This window comes from Talpa europaea (assembly GCF_964194135.1).
Source record: "Talpa europaea genome assembly, chromosome: 10".
Taxonomy (NCBI): Eukaryota; Metazoa; Chordata; class Mammalia; order Eulipotyphla; family Talpidae; genus Talpa; species Talpa europaea.
The window spans coordinates 97091133-97109924 of record NC_140077.1 but is presented as its reverse complement, the minus strand read 5'-3'; the positions used below and the strand labels follow the sequence as shown (position 1 = coordinate 97109924).

At 49.8% G+C, this 18792-nt stretch overlaps 1 protein-coding gene across 2 annotated transcripts in view; it reads right to left on the bottom strand.

Moving 5' to 3' along the window:
- The window catches only part of DPYSL2 (dihydropyrimidinase like 2), a gene marked incomplete at its 5' end in the record, with an annotated part of 103187 nt that overhangs the window by 48886 nt on the left and 35509 nt on the right, over positions 1-18792 (bottom strand). The window contains 3 exons of one of the 2 annotated variants that reach the window (XM_084245407.1): positions 10300-10484; positions 13050-13138; positions 16415-16651. In XM_084245407.1, the coding sequence (XP_084101533.1) occupies positions 10300-10484; positions 13050-13138; positions 16415-16453 (313 nt within the window). Of the gene's footprint in view, positions 1-10299; positions 10485-13049; positions 13139-16414; positions 16652-18792 lie in introns of those variants that run through there. The other variant, XM_084245406.1, reaches the window with a different exon arrangement.

Here is an 18792-nt window from a genome sequence, read left to right as displayed (position 1 = left end):
ATTGGCTGACAATGAGAACAGAGCTTTGATCTCTGAGGGGTTTTCCACGAAATCCCTTCATTTGATGTCATGAAATAGGAACAAGTCACTCACCATGCCTGCCGGAGAAGAGAGAGCCCTCTGTGACTAACTGCGTCCATCCCCCCTGGGGACTTTGTCACCAATTGGGTGGAACAACTCTGGCTGTACACTGGAAGCTCAGAGAGCTAAGGGGGAGCAGAAGTGTCGAGTGAGGAACCAGACCTCCTTGTAGAGATTAATGAATCCATCTTGAGAAATGGAGGAAGGAGGCGTTCAACAGCACAGTAACAACCAATTATAAAGTTGGCCTCATTTAAATTCCTTTTTTGGCTGAAAATGCAAATCTAGCAAGAATTATTGACTTGATGAGCTATTTCCTGGTGACATCACTTTGCATCTGTGAGGCTGGGTATGTTGTCAAGAAATTGAGGCCCTGGCTTCTCCAGTAATTATTTGGAGGGAAAAAGGTGAAATGTAAAGTTTTTATTTTTGGTTTAAGAATTCATTTTAAAAGATTTCCTCCATATAGCAGTTTTTCCCACTATGTTCAAAACATAAACTCCATTACATGAGCTAGAACTCTCTTCCTGATCTCACCAAGGGGCAGAGAAGAGAGATAAGCCATGTGGAGTCACCACAGTTAACAGGTGAGTCGGTGGTTAGATGGATGAATAGATGGACAGATGGGCAGACAGATCTATTCACACAAGTATAAAAATGTCACAGTTTTAAATACTATGTTATAGCAACCTCACTTACACTTCACTCACCCAGAGAAAGAGTTATCAATTGTCTTCATTTTATAGACATGGAATTGCTATCCAGAAATATATTAGAAGATCACATTCCAACACGAAGTACTAGAAAGGGAAAAATAAAATTAGATCTTTTGATTCTTGGAGCTTTCCTATTAGGGTCCTGCTGTGTTACCTGCAACCTTATCCTACGAAGGAGGCCCATATAATGGGTTAATAAATTTCACCCAGCTGCAACAGAGTTGGGACAGAAGATCAGAAGGCTGCCTTAAGAGTCTACAATTCTGTTATTACCAGCCTTGTTTGATTTTTTCATCATAGCTGCCCAGAGGAAGGATTCCAGTTATGACCTATCATTAGATGGAGATTAGGTCATACACACTACTGACTCAACATAAGACAGCAGGCTTTTCTCAGGGAAGCCAGCACAGCAGGTGGCTTAGTCAACACACCTGCTCCCCTCTGCCCTCAGCAACCCCCCATCCCACCACCTATTCCTATTCATCACCTCTCATCACACTTACTCCAAGTCCTAACCACCTATTACGGAATTTGCCAAACCTTTGTAAAACCTTCCACCAAGGACAGCAACCAAAGGAGGAAGCCCTTTTTGGTATTATTAGCTCAGCCACTTGTTTCATAAGCTTGTAGAGGGCACCTGGCCATAGAACTCACCCAACCCAGGCCACGACAGTCATTTCCTTTCCTTGACAAACAGGACAGGGCACTACAGGGGACAGAGGGCAGAAGACACTTCAAGGTTTTAGAAAACCTTAGCAGATAATCATTTGATTTCAAAAGAAGTCTATTAGGACAAAAACTCCTAGACCCATAAGAGTCATAGACTCAAACCTGGCCATTATCTTCAAGTTTTAAAAACTACCAATGCCCAGACCCATCTAAAATAATTAAGTCAGAAGTTCTGGTCTCTGTATTTTGTGAAAACTCCCCAGGGGATTCTAGTGTGCCATGGAGATTTACAAGTACTACCCTGGCTCACTGCAGAATTCCTTTGACTGGACAGTCGACCTCGGTCACAGACATCCAACCCCTGACTGCATCCTCTCTGTCATTAGGGGAACATTTAGTCACATTCAAAGAAAAATGCCTCCCAAATGGGTTAACCAAAAAGAACTGTAATTTCTATTCAGTGTAACTCCCCTTTATCATTATCGTGGCAGTTTAGATGGAGTAAAAGCCAGGAATTTGGGGGTAAATGGCTTCACCCAACAATAGCAGCAAGCTGGAGGCAGAGCCCTCAAAACCCAAATAAATAATCACTTCCCAAAAAGAAATAGAAAGGTCTTGGGCCTCCCTGGTGGCACAAGGGGTTAAGCATAGCACTGTGAAGCTATCCATAGCCTCTGCAGCACGAGTTCGATCCCCAGCCAGCCAGGGAGCTACCCACATGGCGCAGCAGACCTCTCCTGCCTTGCCCGCTGCTCCCTTCAGCAGTGTATTTCAGTCAGTCTGCCTGTTCTGTCCCTGACTCTTTCTCTGGTGAATACTCTCATCCCCCCACCCAACACCTCTGGCCTGTACCCCAGCTCTTGTATGCATAAATAAATCTTTAAAAAAAAAAAGATTTATTTATTTATGTGTGAAGAATTGGGGTATAGGCCAGAGGTACGGGAGGTGAGAGGATTCACCAGTGACAAAGTGGGGAGCAGAACAGGCAGATTGACTGAAATACACTGCTGAGGGGAGCAGCAGGTGAGTCAGGAGAGGTCTGCTGCACCATGTGGGTAGCTCCCTGAAAGGGGAATCAAACTTGTGCTGCAGAGGCTACAGACAGCTTCATAGGTTGCATCTTAACCCCTTGCACCACCAGGGAGGCCCCTGTAAATAAATAAATCTTTAAAAAAAAGAAAGAAATAGAAAGGCCTTCTTAAAGAGGAAAAGGAGAAAGGACCCCAACTAGAGTGATTTGGTGCCAGAATTATGGACAATAAGTGGGAAAATAGAAACTCCTTAAACAACCACTCCTGAAGTCATTTGTTTTCCTCCTCAAGGCACTGAGTACCATTAATTTTTCAAAAGAGGACAGAGTGTTCACCTGTTATGGGATCTCATATGGGAAGCAAAGCAAACCAACCAAACTTCAGCAGGGAAATGAAACACGAGCTCTATTCTAGTTCCTGTCTGAAGAGAGGAAATATATTAATCAAAGCCACTGAAAACTCTGTGGTTGGGAGTCTTCTTAAATGATTGCGTGTGCCTTCTCCTTCCCCAGCACTCGCCACAGAAGCTGCAGCTATGTTGCCATGCACTGGAGGGAAGATGAGCAACGGGGAAGGCAGTGACAGAATGGGTGGTTTCCAAAGTGTGCTTCCCCAACCCTAGGATTCCCCAGAGGCAGAGGGGGAGATGGCGAGAATTGGGCAAATGTCTGGGCGCTCCCACCACCCACACATGCCGCCATTCCAGTCAAAGCAGCTCTGCTTTCATGGGTCCTATCTGCCAGGCCAGGGAGGGGGGGGGGGGGGTGTCCATGTAAGATTTCACCAGAAAAGGGCAGCTGGGGAGAACAGAGTTAAAACTTTCAAGAGCAAAAGTAACAGGGCCAGGGCCTCCCTGGTGGCGCAGGGGTTAAACGCAGAATTATCAAGCTGTCACCAGTCACTGCAGCACGAGTTCGATCCCCCGTCAGCCAGGGAGCTACCCACATGGCACAGCAGACCTCTCCTGCCTCGCCTGCTGCTCCCCTCAGCAGTGTATTTCAGTAGATCTGCCTGTTCTGCTTCCCAATCTCTCTGGTGAATCCTCTCACACACACACCCCACCCCCTGCACCTATGTCTTACACCCCAGTTCTTGTATGCATAAATAAATCTTTAAAAAAAAAAAGGAAGTAACAGGGCCAAGCCTTTGTCCAGACACATTCAGCTGCTTACTGGGCAGCTTCCACTTCTGCCGGCACCATCAAAAGTGGAGAGCACAACCCGTGTGCTCAGAAGTCTTTGCCCAGCTCACTCAGCCTGGACACTGAATAAGGGCACTCATGACATGTGAGTGTGTGTGCAGTGAGTCATAGGAAACCCTGAAGTCCTCGCACCCAAAGGTGAAGAAAGTCCTGCTGGAGCCGGGCATTTCCACTCTCATTCGGGTAAAGGGACTGGCAGGAAATCCCCTCGAGTCTGAGTTCCTAGATCCATGGACAGCCAGAGACTGTACACTGGGAACTTCAGGCAGGGTCAGAACTGGATCAGAGAGGATGCAGACACCTATGTAAGAGGTGCAGGCCCACTTCCTTCATGGGCTGGGGTGACATATTTAACTGCTAACAATCAAGGCCAGGGCCAGGCAAAAAACTCCTGGTTGGACTAGAAAAATTGCCACAATGTCTATGGAATAGGGCCCAGGCACTCCAACAAGAACGCACTGCTTCTGGGAAGGCCTGGCAGACCCTAAGTCCACTAGGCTAGTTCGCCAGTTGATGGAGCCCAGCCCAACAGCCTCCTTCACAGAAGAATTGACTAAAAGGAGTGTCTGGCCCTCTGGGAAAAGCAGTTATTTTATGGGATGCTTCATCTGTTTCTCCCTCTTCCTCCATTCTGCTCACCACCAGGTATGAGATCAGACCCAGACTGGATGGATTCTCCCAGTGCAGATGTCCAGGGCCACCGTGCCACGGTGCCAGCTTGAAGCCCTTTGGCGAGATGTGTGACCTCACCCATATGGCGCCTGGGAGACTCGAGGAGGCCAGACAGAAGCACCCACACCGACAGACAGCCCTTCGGAAAACGTGGCTTTCTAATCGCCAGGCCACAGGCAGATTCTGTGGCGACAACTTGGGTCCTGGACTTTGAAATGTTATCTGATGTGGTCGGGCTTTCTTGTAAACATTTTCTAACCCGAGTGAAATACATGCTGCAAAGGGTATGATCCGAGTATCAATTATAGACACATTCATATTATAGTGTGTGTATGTGTGTGTGTTTTCACACACGCATACGTGTCAGCAAGGAACGAATCCAAACGCCACATGGATGAAAAATGACAGGCAGCAGATGGATCGTAGCGGCCTCTGGAGCCAGGTCTCCTCAGGAAAGCCAGGCCGGCAGGGCCATGGAAAGCCACCTCGCCTTCATCTCAGGCCTCCAGCCACCACCCCTGAGGCTGTCTAGTGCTAGTACAAGCTCACGTGGACTCGGGAACGATGCTGAGTCTCATGGTGCCCAGGGCCACTTCTCAAACACACCCGCCCCTGTGCACACTGAGAGGAGGCTGTCTTTCCAGAGGACCAGCACGAGCTGCTCCACAACCCCTAAAGGACAACTCAGAGGGGCTGTCCTTGCTCATGACCACAGGCCGATGTTTGGGCTCTGGGCTTTGCTCTCCCTCTCCCAACTGCTGCAAGGAAAAGCTGCAAAGACTGGGGTGTCTAAGCAGCAGAAACAGGGGCCCTGCTGAAGAGACAGTGAACACAGTTAACATCAGAAATGACCCCTCCTCCCCATGCCAGGATGGTATCGCTCAGCCAAAGAGGAACTCAAGTCCCAGTGTCATGTCCATTCATTCGTTCGTTTCTTCGTTCACGCCATTGCAGGCACGACAGGAGAGCCAAGGAGTGAGCTGCGTGGGTGGGCGGGCGCGCAGGGAATACTGGAGCAAAGAGGCAGAGGGGCCCTGATCAAACTATAATGCGGCTGAATGCCAGAAGGGCTGTAGGATAGAGACCCAATGTTTGCCAAGGTGCAAAGAAGGAACAGATTTTAGTGGAGAGTGGAGCAGGGGACTTGGGATGGAGGGAGCTGGGTCTCAAAGAAAATGAAGATGCCTAGCAGCTAAGAGCAGGACTGAGAAGGCTGAGGTGACCACTGCGTCTGGGCTGGGGCGTCTGGGCCGGGCCACTGGGAGGCTCTGCCACTGGGCAGTATTCCCAGGGCAAAGGAGCCGCTGAGGGCTGCAGAGGAAATAGTGATGGAAGCTGTGCCAGAGCCAGTGCCTGTGGGCTACAGAGGCCAAATCTGGGGGCACTGTGACTCCAGGAAGTCTGCAGCATCCTCGGCAAGCATCTGAATCAGTGGCAGTAAAGAAAGGGTGCAAGAGACAAAGCAGAGGGGCAAGATCAACTTGGTGATTGAAACGGTGGGTTCGAGGCAGTGTGACCGTGAGGGCTGGCAGCCACCCTCTCTGTGACAGGTTCCGGCAGAGAAGCAGGAGTGCTGGAGAAGCGGGTCGTGTGCCTGGAGACAGCCGGAAGGCAAATCTGAGGCACATCAGGGAGCCACATCTAGAAGGTAAGTGAGCAGGGGGATGGTTCTGGCCAGCGCAGCAGCAGCAGCAGCAGCTCCATCCTGGCCAGCTCCGCAGCAGCAGCTCTGTGCTCAGATCAGATCCTAATTTCTGCTGCATGGCAGCACCTCAGGGATGAGAGAAGCCCCCTTGGGTTTGCCTGGGGTTCCACACCCCCTAGGAAATCCCTAAATTCAGGTTAGCAGAAATGACAGTTGGTCTCCTTCTCTGAGCTGCAGCTCTCAGACTTTGGAATCCTAGAGTGCATAGAACTGGCATGGGTGCCCCAAGCTGCCCCCTTCCTACAATCCACGTTTTCAAAGGGCTTTACAAGTTTGTTTGCCAATCACCAAATTCAAATACAGACCCACAGGTCCTACCAGATTCCACTCAAATGGATTGGGTGGGGTCTAGAAAGTGGAATGTTTCAAGGGGTGCTGACCAGACTTGGGAGAACACTTGCTCTGAGCAAATATCCTGGATAGATGCTGCTGCAGCAGGCACCTCTTTGACTCCATTGAGAAAAAAGAGATCTCTGCAGAGACAAGAGGTTGCCGGCACCTAGTGTGGGGTGGGATAATAGTAACTACAGCGTCTGAGTACTTCCTACGGGCCGGGCTCTATTCCCATGTCTCCACAGCCAATCTCTGTAACATTTCCATTTTTCAGAGGAGGCAACTGAGGCTTCAAGTCAAGGTCACACAGCTGGTGGGTGATGGAGCCAAGCTTCATGTCGGGGATCCACATATACCCCTCACCCCACTGATGCACAGGGTAAAGTTGTAGCAGTGATGCCCTTCTCTCCAGCCTCTGTCTTTCCCACTATAAAATGGCAGTGGCAGTACCCGGCAGCTTCCTGGAGCCTCTGGGGTCTTGCCAACCCTGAAGCCAGCAGTGTGTTCCCCAAACAGCACCCCTACCACCCCCATGAGCACTCTGCCAGCCTGGGTGCCACCTGCAGCCTCTACCCACCCGCCACAGGATAGAAAGGGCAAAGGGCGTTCCCTCTGCCCTGAGCTGAGTTCCCCGACAAAGATCTCATTGTACAATTCTCAAGAGGAGGCTCTGTTCAACGGCAATAATATTATTTTCTGCTGCTGACGTGTCATTTCCATTTTTAAACAAGAAACATTTGGCTTCATTTTCCACCATGGGTCATGCCATTTCAGACTGAAATGAAGCCCCCCGGGTGCTGAGACCTTGGAAACACACGGCCAGGGACAGGTGAAGACTCAGCGGCAGGTGCAGGTCACAGGGCTTGGAGAAAAGCAGAAAGATGGGAGGAAGGGGGTGCGAGAGCTTTCATCCCAATTTACTTCAATGACTCATTTCTGAAAATTTTTGACTGAATTGCTTTAAAGAGCCCTCTGGTCCCAACAGTCATTAAAGAAGTTATAATCTCCCCGCCCTTTTGGATATTCAAAAAAAAAAAAAGAAAAAGAAGAAGCTACAACCTCATGGAAGGAGTCAGGTCAGGTTGTAGGTACCAAGGAAATCACATTAAGCCTCTTGTAAGGCTCCCTCTCCAGAAAGCATGCCCTGCTGCTCTCTCATGGAAACAAAATAACTTGCAGATTTCCTCACAATTTTAGTACCGCCTATCTCCTAAGGGAAGGGCAGGCTAGTGGGGATTCTGTAGAGGTCAGTAACCACAGTAGTCATTCGTAAGAGCAGTTAATATTTTTCTCAGGCTATAAAAGAAGTGGAATTTGGGGTGTGGCAACTCTTAACCACATCACAGTCATCTCTGATCACATTTATTTGGGTTTTGCTCACTGAATCTCTCTGCTCTTTAGCAGAGGAGCTGACAGCAGACAGACTCCACGTTAAAATGCAATTATATCCTGTCTAACCAAGCGGGCGGGTCTCTGCCTTGGCACTTCTCCTTCATTACCACCTGCCATGAGGCCACTTGCTGACTATTCCAGGCTCCCCAGGTCAGGGTCGGGACTTGTGGGGACATCCCTCATCCCTGCACAGAAGGAATCCACTTGGGGTAAAAGGAAAGAAGCCCACTGTCACGGAGAAGAAAGTCAGAGAGAAAGTCAGGGCGTGGGAGAGGAGGGCTTGCCCATGTGGTGAAGGGGTGGGGACAGGGGGCAGAAGAACACCATGAAGCAAGAGAGGGGCCAAAGAATGAGTCCTGTGTGAGGAGTGAAGAGACACATCCGGGAATGCAGGAGACAAGAAAACAGGCTGATGGGGTCTGTCAAGTACGTCTGAGAGAAAATAGGCCTTTATATATCTGCTGAGCAAAGTGCTCTGACTAGAAGCAAACTATCTCTGAGCTCAGTGACGCAGCAACAGTGGGAGCTGGAAAGAACATCCAGGGTTATCTAGTATAAATCCTTCATTGTGCAAACGAGCAGCCCAGAGAAGAGAGATGACTTGCCCAAGGTCACACAGCAAGTTAGTGCCTGAGGGAGACCAGTCCTCCAGGGTCCTGGTGGGGGCAATTCTACTGCAGATCTCCAACTCAGCCATCCCTCAAAGGCCATGGGCCACACCCTCCAGAAGTGTCATTTGTGGATTACTGGCACTCTCTGACCAAGGCGAATGACTCCAAAGTGAAGCATTTTATAACCTTCACTTGACCTTCTGGGCCGACATCCAAGCAGTCTCTGCCTTCCTACCTCCAGAGTTGCTCCACAGTTGGCCCTAAAGGAGGGATGGAAATGCCCACTGGTGCCCAGTGAGTCGTGACAGACACCCCTAACTAAATGGCAGGCTGCTCCGCGAGGCAGAGAGCCCCCAGTGTGTGTGGAGGGACTAGCCATGAGAAGGGCACCCACTACAGTTAGAGGGTGACATAAGCACAGTAAGAAAAAAAGCAGCGAGGCTTGAACTTGGAGGTTTTTACTGAGCCAGAATAAGAAAGCTTAAACAGGAAAGCAATCCCTGCTCCTCAGAGCAGGACTGAGAGAACACGGGGAGGTGAGTGTATGTTTAAAAAGTAGGGAAGTGCAGACCAGGAGGGGATGTCAAGGTAATATTGTTCCAGGTGGTAAGATAGGAAGGGGGAAGCTGAGAGATTGACCTGAAGTCACAGGTAAAAAGAACCTCATTCCAAAAAACAACCAGTACAGTAGATTTTTCCAGAACATAGATAGTTTAGTTCTTTCTACTTTAACCCTTTTTGAACTATCTGCTAGCTTTTAAGGCAGACTGTGTGTTAACTTTCACTCTTGGATAAAATCTTTTTTATTCTTAAGTAAGTGTCTGATGGGCCACTGGGCAGCTTGCCTACCTCCTCAAAAACAAAACGAGGGCCTCCCCAGTGGCGCAGCGGTTGAGCGCTGGGTTGCGAAGCTGCCTGCAGTCTCTGCAGCGCGGTTTGATCCCCGGCTGCAGGGCGAGGGTCCCACATGGTGTGCAGACCTCTCCTGCTGCCCACTGCTCCCCTCAGCAGTGTACTTCATCAGTCTGCCTGCTCTGCTCTCCCCTCTGGCTCTGGTGAATTCTCTCACCCTCCCTCACTTCTGACTGTACCCAGTGTTTATATAAATAAATAAATAAATCTTTAAAAAAAAAAAAAAAACGACATTTGCCAAGGGAAAATCAGCTGACACATTGCAAGCTGACAGTTCTCAAGCAAACTCTTAGCAGGTGTCTATGACTCCAGGTAATATACTTGAGATTTGACAGAAGGAAAAGCACAAATCCTTCCAGTGATGCATGAAGGGCACCCGGCTGTTGGCACTGACAGTACTCATATCTAAGACAGTTTATAACATCTGTGGCTCCTCCTGCAAGCAGGACTGCATGATTCCATTTGTATCAAATCTAGGCCAGTAAGTCTTCCCCTCACTGGGTTTTCTTATCAATGGAATAAAGGTTGTTCCTGGTTCATTCACTGCACCCTGCCCTCATTTGGAGAAGATACAGATTCAGGAATTTTTTTAAAAATCAAAATCAAATGCTTTTAACTAAATGCTCAAAACTGATAGTTTTGACAATGACTCCAAGTGCTGTATTCATAGTAATCACATCATATCATATTTTCAGGTTAAGGAAGACCGAAGTTCTCAAGCAGAGAAGGCAGAAGTCATCCCTTTAGTCCTACCAAAATTCTCGAGAACTATAGTCTCAAGTTCAATTGGGGAGCTCAGAACTGGACAGAAAATGAGAGCAAAGTAACAAGACAGATGGCTGGCCGACCCTCACTCCTGCATGTGGTACCAAACCACTGTTCAGTTCAGCAGACTCATTTAGAAGAATCAAACGACAGTCTCATCTTCAAGTGATCCTGTTCCCAAACACTAAGATTATTATTTTTAAAGTCTTACTGATCATGGTGGTTCCCCCAGCCAGGGCTGCCTTGGTGCCTTGAAAGAAGTCATCAGCAGAGGTCATCCCCTGCTCAGGCATCTGGAAGCGGGTATGGACATCGATCCCTCCAGGGATCACCATCCGGGAATGGGCTTCAATGGTCTTCACCCCTCCTGGCACAATCAGGTTTTCTCCTATTTGCCTAAACAAACAGGAGAGGTGACACAGTTATAAACCAACCCTCCTTGAGTCAAATGGGATCTGACAGACATTCCCACCAATTCACAAAAATTCTTCCCCTGTGCTCCACAGATTTTGGGGATTACTGATATTTTCGATGAATGGGTACGCTCCCCATTTCCTCCCCCAGCTAAGGGCAATGCCGAGTAAACTGAAAAACAAAAGTTAAATCAGGCATCAAAATCCCCAACCAAGGAGATTTAGTGACCAGAAAACCCCTAAGATGAAAGGATAACAAGCTCCCAAGGTATTTACATAAAATGCCACCAAATTTTTTCTAGAATATATAGCGGAGCTGATTCTCTTATAACTTTCCCCAGACCTGGCTGCACTTCACACTTATTTTCACCATATGCTTTTTCAACAGAGGAAATAGGGGTAGTCGGCAGGGAGAACAAAACACAGCCAAAAATATAAAAAGGAACACTATAATTGAAACTATTTAAAAATTTAGAGGCATGATAAATGACTCAAATCATAAATTGGGCTATTAATATTTATTACACTGAGGGACATTAGTTCATTTCCATGTTTAAAAAATCTTTGCTACATCTTTCAACCCATTTTTTAATAAGAAAAAGCAATCAAAGAAGGGTCGATAAAGTTCTAGAACAAGTTAGTAAGGACTGAAAATAGCACACAGGGTTGCTTTCTTCTTGGCCAGTGTCTTTCCGCTAAGCCACATCACGCTGCCTTCTAACTGGGGGAACTGGAACACGGAAGTCACAGTATTTGAGAGCTTGGAGCTGAGACTGTCACAAGCAAGCACACATGGAGAAAACATTACATGTGGAAATGGTAAAACCTATTTTAGGTTCATAAATCAGGGTGTGCGTTTCCAGGCAACAGACACATCCACTCCAGTTTTCCACTCCTCTGGACAGGTTCGCTGCTAGCACTTGATGAATACTGCTTACTTAAAAGATGTCACTGGCTGCCATGTTTGTCTTTAAACAGATGTGCTGTTTCTCCAGAGCCCTGTCAGTCGTCCCAGTGGGGAGGGCACGAGGACACTGGTATGTACTCAGCTTACTTAACCCTCTAAAGTCCAAAATACTGTAATTCAGTAACTGCTGTATGGCTTCTTCATTGTGATACAATATACAATAAACAAGGGCAGTCTTATTTGTGCTAGTTGTCACTTAATGAAACCTAAAGTCTCCTCACAATGAAGCAGTAATGTGTGTTATTTGGCTTTCATTTGGCGTCCTGTGGCCCCCCCAACTTGAATTCTTTTTTTTTAAAGATCCATTTATTCATGCATACAAGAGCTGGGGTACAAGCCAGAGATGCTGGGGGTGAGAGGATCCACCACAGACAGAGCGGGAAAAGGAACAGGCAGACTGAGGGAAACACACTGCTGAGGGGAGCAGCGGGCGAGACAGGAGAGGTCTGCTTCACCATGTGGGTTGCTCCCTGGCCGGCCGGGGATCAAACTCATGCTTCAGAAGCTGCGGACTGCTCCATAGTGTGGTGCTCAACCCCTTGCGCCACTGGGGAGGCCCCAACTTGAATTCTTGATTAAGAAAGAAGATATGTGGGCCTCCCCGGTGGCGCAGCGGTTGAGCGCTGGGTTGCGAAGCTGCCCGCAGCCTCTGCGGTGCCGGTTCGATCCCTGGCTGCTCCCCGGCCACCAGAGGAGGGTCCCACATAGCACGCAGACCTCTCCTGCCGCCCGCTGCTCCCCTCAGCAGTGTACTTCGGTCCTTCTGCCTGCTCTGCTTCCCACTCTGGCTCTGGTGAATTCTCTCACCCTCCCGCACTTCTGACTGTACCCAGTGCTTGTATAAATAAATAAATAAGGGGCCTCCCCAGTGGCGCAGCGGTTGAGCGCTGGGTTGCGAAGCTGCCCACAGCCTCTGCGGCGCCAGTTCGATCCCCGGCTGCTCCCCGGCCACGGGAGGAGGGTCCCACATGGCGAGCAGACCTCTCCTGCCGCCCGCTGCTCCCCTCAGCAGTGTACTTCGGTCCTTCTGCCTGCTCTGCTCCCCGCTCTGGCTCTGGTGAATTCTCTCGCCCTCCCGCGCTTCTGACTGTACCCAGTGCATGTGTAAACAAACAAACAAACAAATAAATAAATAAAAAATACATGCCTCTTAAAAATAAATAAATAAATAAATAAATAAATAAATAAATAAATAAATCTTAAAGAAAAAAAAAAGAAAGAAGATGTGATGTCTTGTGTCCTTAGATGGGATGATCCATCTCAAACAACTGCATTCTAGGAAATTCCTTACTAAGTCAATATATCATATACCAAGTACTTGAGCTGGCAACAAGAAGACATTGCATGACCTCGGTTAAAAATAGCAAGTTACATAACACATAAGGAAATGGGTGTGTGCTTAATTGTGGCCTTGAATTCCTAAATCTGAGCTCCCAAGTTTTCTAACTGCCACCAATCAAAATGGGCTAAAACCGATAATGAATTATTCTTTGAAGTCTCTAAAGCTTGGTACTACTGCCTATGAATTGTTTAAGAAAATGGAAGGTACACAAATACTTCTACAAAATGAGTAATACTTACTTGATCAACCCATCTTCCATGTATATGTCTGCATAGAATGACTGGTCATCATTAACAATTTTACCTCCTTTGATCAGAAGACGATCACTCTGAAACAAAGAAGGAGTAAGGTCACCATGCATTCCTGATCTATGAGAAACACTGGCACTAAGACAAATCAACTAAGGTTACATTTCACTGTTCAAAAGTGATGGTCCAAATGAACCCGTTTTGGAAAGGTTCAAGGGCAAAGGTAAACCTGCGTGTGGCCATCTATTCATCACCTGATGCATCAGAACACACTGGCAAAGTTCAAAGTTTATGCTACATGAAAGAACTATCTTTCCATTAAACCTGCAAGCAAAAATAAATAAATAAATAAACAAACAAATGTCTAATCATCTCCCTATAAACACACTGGAAACATTTCAGATAAAGAAGACAATACTTTTCAATTGCTTTAGGCTAAACTTCCTTACACGCACTTGCAGGGAAGCCAGTTCTTGGCAAGGTTTGTGTCGGGAAATTTAGCCAAAAGTCGGTTGTCATGGGGTGTTCTACACAAACACACTCGGTTCTACCGTAGCAAGGTTCCAATTCAGAATGGTCTTTATATGTGCATTTATCTTTAATGCAAACCACAGCAAGTGTAGCAAGGGAAAGGGAAACACTTCAAATTTGTACCACTATAACTATTAAGTTGCTAAGAACAAGGTTAAATTTTGTGAGTGCAAATTTTAAAATCGAACACCACTATGGATTGGTGATACACTTAACATTTATTTGGTGCAAAAAAGTATATAGACAAGTAGCCCATGAATGCCAGGAATGCAACAGAAATGTTACATTATGACTCATCTCTATTCCAAATGCTGTTGATGGAATGGAATGTCAAAATCCTGTGTTTCACGTACAGGTACCTGTATTATCCCAGCCTGCTTGAAAGTTACAAGTTGAACCATATGTTGCCCTTTTATTATGCAAAACATTTCCAAGGATGGAATTCATTTGAACAACTCAAAATTCAGTTACAAAACAACATTCTCAGCAAGTGCTACTTGCATGTTGTGCTTAGCAAGAAAATTAAAGCAAACCTTTCAAAAATATCTAAGCTACTAGAGGTCCGGGAAAAGAGAAACCCAAAAATGCACAGGTGCCTGGGCTTATAGACTGTTTGTAATGAAAAACAGGAAGATCATTTTAATTGTGTGCACTGTAGCGGCCGTAGTTCTGCTGTATGTAGACTTTGGAAAGTCAAATGGGACTGGAGTCCACACTACCACCACTTGCACAAGATAAATGTAAAGCCTCTGAGCAATCCTACTGTGCACAGTGCCACCGAAGACTCAAAGCAAATCCTCCGGGTAGAAGGACCAGATCCTTATTCTCATAAGAGAAGAGCCGGGCAGGGAGTTTAAGCCACTTGTCCAAGGTAACCTGATTTGCAAGATACTTTCCTCCTCCAACTTCCCTGCTCTCCCCAGATGCCTGCTTTGACAGGACAAAGGTGACCGGAGGGGTAAGAAGCCCTGCCCTTCAGCACCAGCTCCCTCCGTCACTGGGTACCTGCCCCAGGCATCACTGTGAATCCCCAAACATACATCAAGCCAAGGAGGAAAAAACAAACAAAAAAAAAATCACAGACCGGTCCACTCTAGTGCCTTCCAGAAGGCTTCTTACATAAGAGGCTGGCCCTGATGAAGGAGGCAACGCAACCACATTACACAGGTCCTGGGAGAGACGCAACCAAAATATTTTAAGGGTGGGGGGGCGCTCTTTTAAAAATTGGTAGTGTTGGTTGTTTGCTTTTTAATTTTTTTTCTCCTTGTCCCCTTCTGTCAAAACTAAACTACCTTTTTCATTCATGAAGACATTGAGGCTTGCAGTGAATCTGCTCCCCACCCCCACTCCCCAGACTTTCTTCCCTGCAGGGAACACATACAATTTTGGGACTCCTTTGCCCAGCTGTTGGGGTTCTTGGGTGTTTGGCCTTTAAGAAAAGCTAGTACCCTAGCTGTTCCACCCTCACTGTGGAACAGCCCCAGGCGTCCAACAAAATCCTGCGAGCACACGCCCCCTCCCCTGTGCATTTGTTCCTACATCTCTCTCCAGCGGATGGGTGTGCCCCTGTGCATCCAGAGGAAGTCGGGGTGCCCAGAGCGAAAAGCGCCCTCAAATCTAGCCCTAAACCCATCTCAACAGCTTTCCGTCTGCCTCAGCCCAGGGTATACCCAGGAATCAGCCAGCCAATTATATAACAACGCATTTCCCTCGCGAGCCTCCCTTCCCAGGATTTCATTCGGGGGATGTAAAGAACCGGGGCTGGAGAGATTTTTCCAGGAAAAGATGGGGCGAGAATGGGGGCGGGGGTGGGGGGGAAGCGGGGAGAATCAGAACCCGTGGTCCTGGCTGCAGCGTCGCTAATTCACTGCTTATAGATGTTTTTCTCGAGATTTACAAACTATCCACCTCGGGCCCCAGAACTGCGCGGACGCCGGCGGCCGCTACGATCATTGTCTCGCCCAGGCCGGGCCGGGCCAGCTGCTCCGCGCGTCGCGCATCGCCATTACCTCCCCGCGCCCGGGGCGCGCGGTCCCCAGCGCCCACCCCTCGGTCCGCTCTGGACGCGCCGAGACGGACACCTCCTTGGGGGCAAAAGCTTATTAGACAGACTCAAGAAAGCGAGCCTCGAGCCCTTTCAGGGCCCAGCCCCAAACCAGAGAGCGAACAAGGGGAGAGGAACCCCCCAACATCCCGCCCCGGTCCACAAAGGCCCCCGCCTCGGCCCCCCCACCTCTGCCCTGCTCATCACCACGTCCCTGTTTTTCCTTTCCGCTTCCACATCATTCCGGTCCATTCTGCCCTTTAGAGCATCCCTCGACTGTCATTACGCCTGCGAGCTGAAATCCGCTCCTTTTCCTAATCGGCTGCAGGAAGGATCCAGAAAGCCCTTTCTAGTGGGGGCGGGAGACTTAGGGGAATCCATTGCCCATCTCCCCGCCGCAGCTCTGGAGCCCAGCCTCGCAGCACGCAGCCGGGAGAACAATATCCGAGCTCCGACCATGCATATTCAATCTGGCATCCATTTGCTCGCACCGGCAGCCCGGCACTGCAGCCCCGCGCCACAATAAAAGGATCCAGCGGATCCGGCGCGCAACCCAAGCCGACCTCAATGCACGCACGTTATTTTAATTCTTGCAAATTATGGGATTCACAATTCTCTATCACTGCGTCTCCCACCACCATGATCGCCTTCTCCAGCAATTGGGGTGGGGGTGGGGGGAAGTAGGGTCCCTCCTTCGCCCCCTCCTCGTTAAAAATTCTTCGATGTTCTGTGCCACAAAAGGTTGCTGACCCACCGGACATTCCCCAAGTGCCACACTCACCGTGATGCGTGGAATATTTTTCTTCCCCTGATAAGACATCTCTCTCCCTGGAAGAGGATAATTTCACGAGGGCAGTTTTAACGCAAAAATTGCCAGGAAAGAGACTTTGTATTATTATTATTTTTTTTTTTGCAGGATTAGAAACGGTGCAACCGCTCAGCTGGTTCTTGCAGATAGCAAATTTCAGGAACGTAAAGGATAAATGCAATCCTCAGTCTCTCTTTCTTCCTCCCCTCCAACACAGCCCCAGCTAGGGCGGAAAAAAAAGAAAGAGAGAACAGGAGAAAAGGGGGTGGAAATAAACTACAGCAATAAAAGCCTCGGTTCAAGTCGGCCAGCGCGGCGCATGCGCCGCCAGCCACGCCCTTTCCTCTCAGGCAAAAGCCATCCGCTTCGAGAGAGACGAGCCCTGATTGGCCCCCGTCGCGGGATATGTAAATGAGCGCGGACGGGGAGGGGCGCGGCGCGAGCGCGCGAAATGCTGCAGTGTGCGTCGAGGGCGGCGGTCGGGGCGTGCGCCCGAGCGGGGAGCGCGCCTTTCGCGCCCTTTTCTGAGGCCCGCGGCCTCGGCGGGCGGGGGGCGGCCGCAGCCCCCGGGGCCGCCCCCGCCGCCCCGGGGAGAGGAGGGGACCGGGGTCGGGGGGTCCTGACGCTCGGGGCGGCCCCGTCCCCCGCGGCGGAGCCTCGGTGCGGCGTGCGGCATCGCCCTCCCGCGCGCGCCCCGATGGCTGCCGCCCGCGCGCCAATCCGCGGAGGCCGCCGCTGCAGCCCCGCGTGGGGTGACTGCGCCGAGCCAATGGCTTCGCTGGCGGCGAGCGCGCGACCGCACCGCCGGCCGCCGCCGCGCCGCCCGGGAGGGGCGCCCGAGCCCTCCTCCCGCCGCCCCGGCCTCCGCCCAGAGGGCCCCCCTGGAGCTGGACGGACGCGGGGAGGGCGCGCGGGGCGCCGCGCCGGCCACGCCCGGCCCGGGACAGGGGCGCCTGCCTGCGGGGCTGGGGGCTCCCCGGGGCGGGAGGGGCGCGGGGGAGGCTGCCGCGGAGGAATCCAGCCGGGCGCGGGCGGCGGCGGCCGGGGGCTGGAGGCTGGAAATGGACGCCTGAAGGGAAAGGCGGGCAGCCGGGGGGAGGCTGGCGTCCGCGCCCGGGGATGGGAACTGCGCCCTGAAACGTCCTTTTGTGCCTTGGGGCTACAAGGACCTTGGGGTCGGGGGAGGGGGGGCGCCCCGCCCGCCGCCTGTGGAGGCAAAAGTGGGCCAGTCTAAGGGCCACTTCTCTTATAAACAGTCACGCCCACCCTGACCCCTCGGCGGCCTGGGGGGCTGCATTTCCCCCCCTCCCCGTGTCTGAAGAGCAGACGCTGTTGGGGTCACTGCCACTCGAGGGCCGCACAGGACTTAGCAGTGCGGGGGCCCGGCTGCCACATCACTTCATGAGGGAAAACGAGGTAAAGTGTGGAAAAGCAGGCTCGTAGTGAGAAAGGCGAGTTCGCACCCCCAAAGGAGGAGAAACCGAGTTAAGAGCGAAGCAAAACTGAGTCAAGGGAATCCCCAGGCCAAGGCACACGTAAAACGACGTTCTAGGCATCTCTCGGAAAAAGGGAAGCGGCCTGGGGCCTCTTGACTTTGCGCTCCCCACATCAGCCCGGATGCTCTGACTTGGGAAAAAAGCTGGAGAAGCTGAACCACAGGCGTCTACCAGGGCTCATCTCTTTGGGGGGTTGCCCAGACAAGCCTATGACTAAAGCAGGATTTCTGTTGTTTGGGACCAAGCAACGGATAGATCCCCCACATAATCTAGACCAGCAGGCAGCCATGAAAAAAATGAATCTATTTAATTGGCTCAGACCTGCTCAGAAAAGATGAGCCAGATAAACAGAAAGTCATCCTGTGGCTACTTGCGCCCCTGAAGCAGTGTCTCTGCATCTGGGTACAAAATGTAAACTCTCACTCCTATTCCTGTGAATTGTAAAGTCCCAAGAAAGGGACTGTGGGCATGCGGGGAGCTACGTGACTGGTTAATTCATGCAAGTTCCAATTAGCTCTGCGCTTGCCCCTCCAACTATGTGATGTGCTAAGAGCAAAGTGAGTTGATGTCAGCAAGTATTGGTGTCAGCCTGTGAGGGTTAAAGTCACACGTCTTAAAATGCATAAAATGTGCCCTCCTACCTGTGAAAACCAACAGTAGGTTCCAACGAAGAGTGGGGGGCAGGCTGGCTCTGGAAGTCAGTTAAAGAAGACAGTCCTATTAAAGCATAAGAAAAATACCACTTGGCAAGCAAGTGAAGAGATGAAAATTATTTAAAACAAAGTGACCTCCATATAGTTTGTCTTGTGATATATTCCTGCTCCAGATTTTTTTATCTTCATGGATTTAACTATA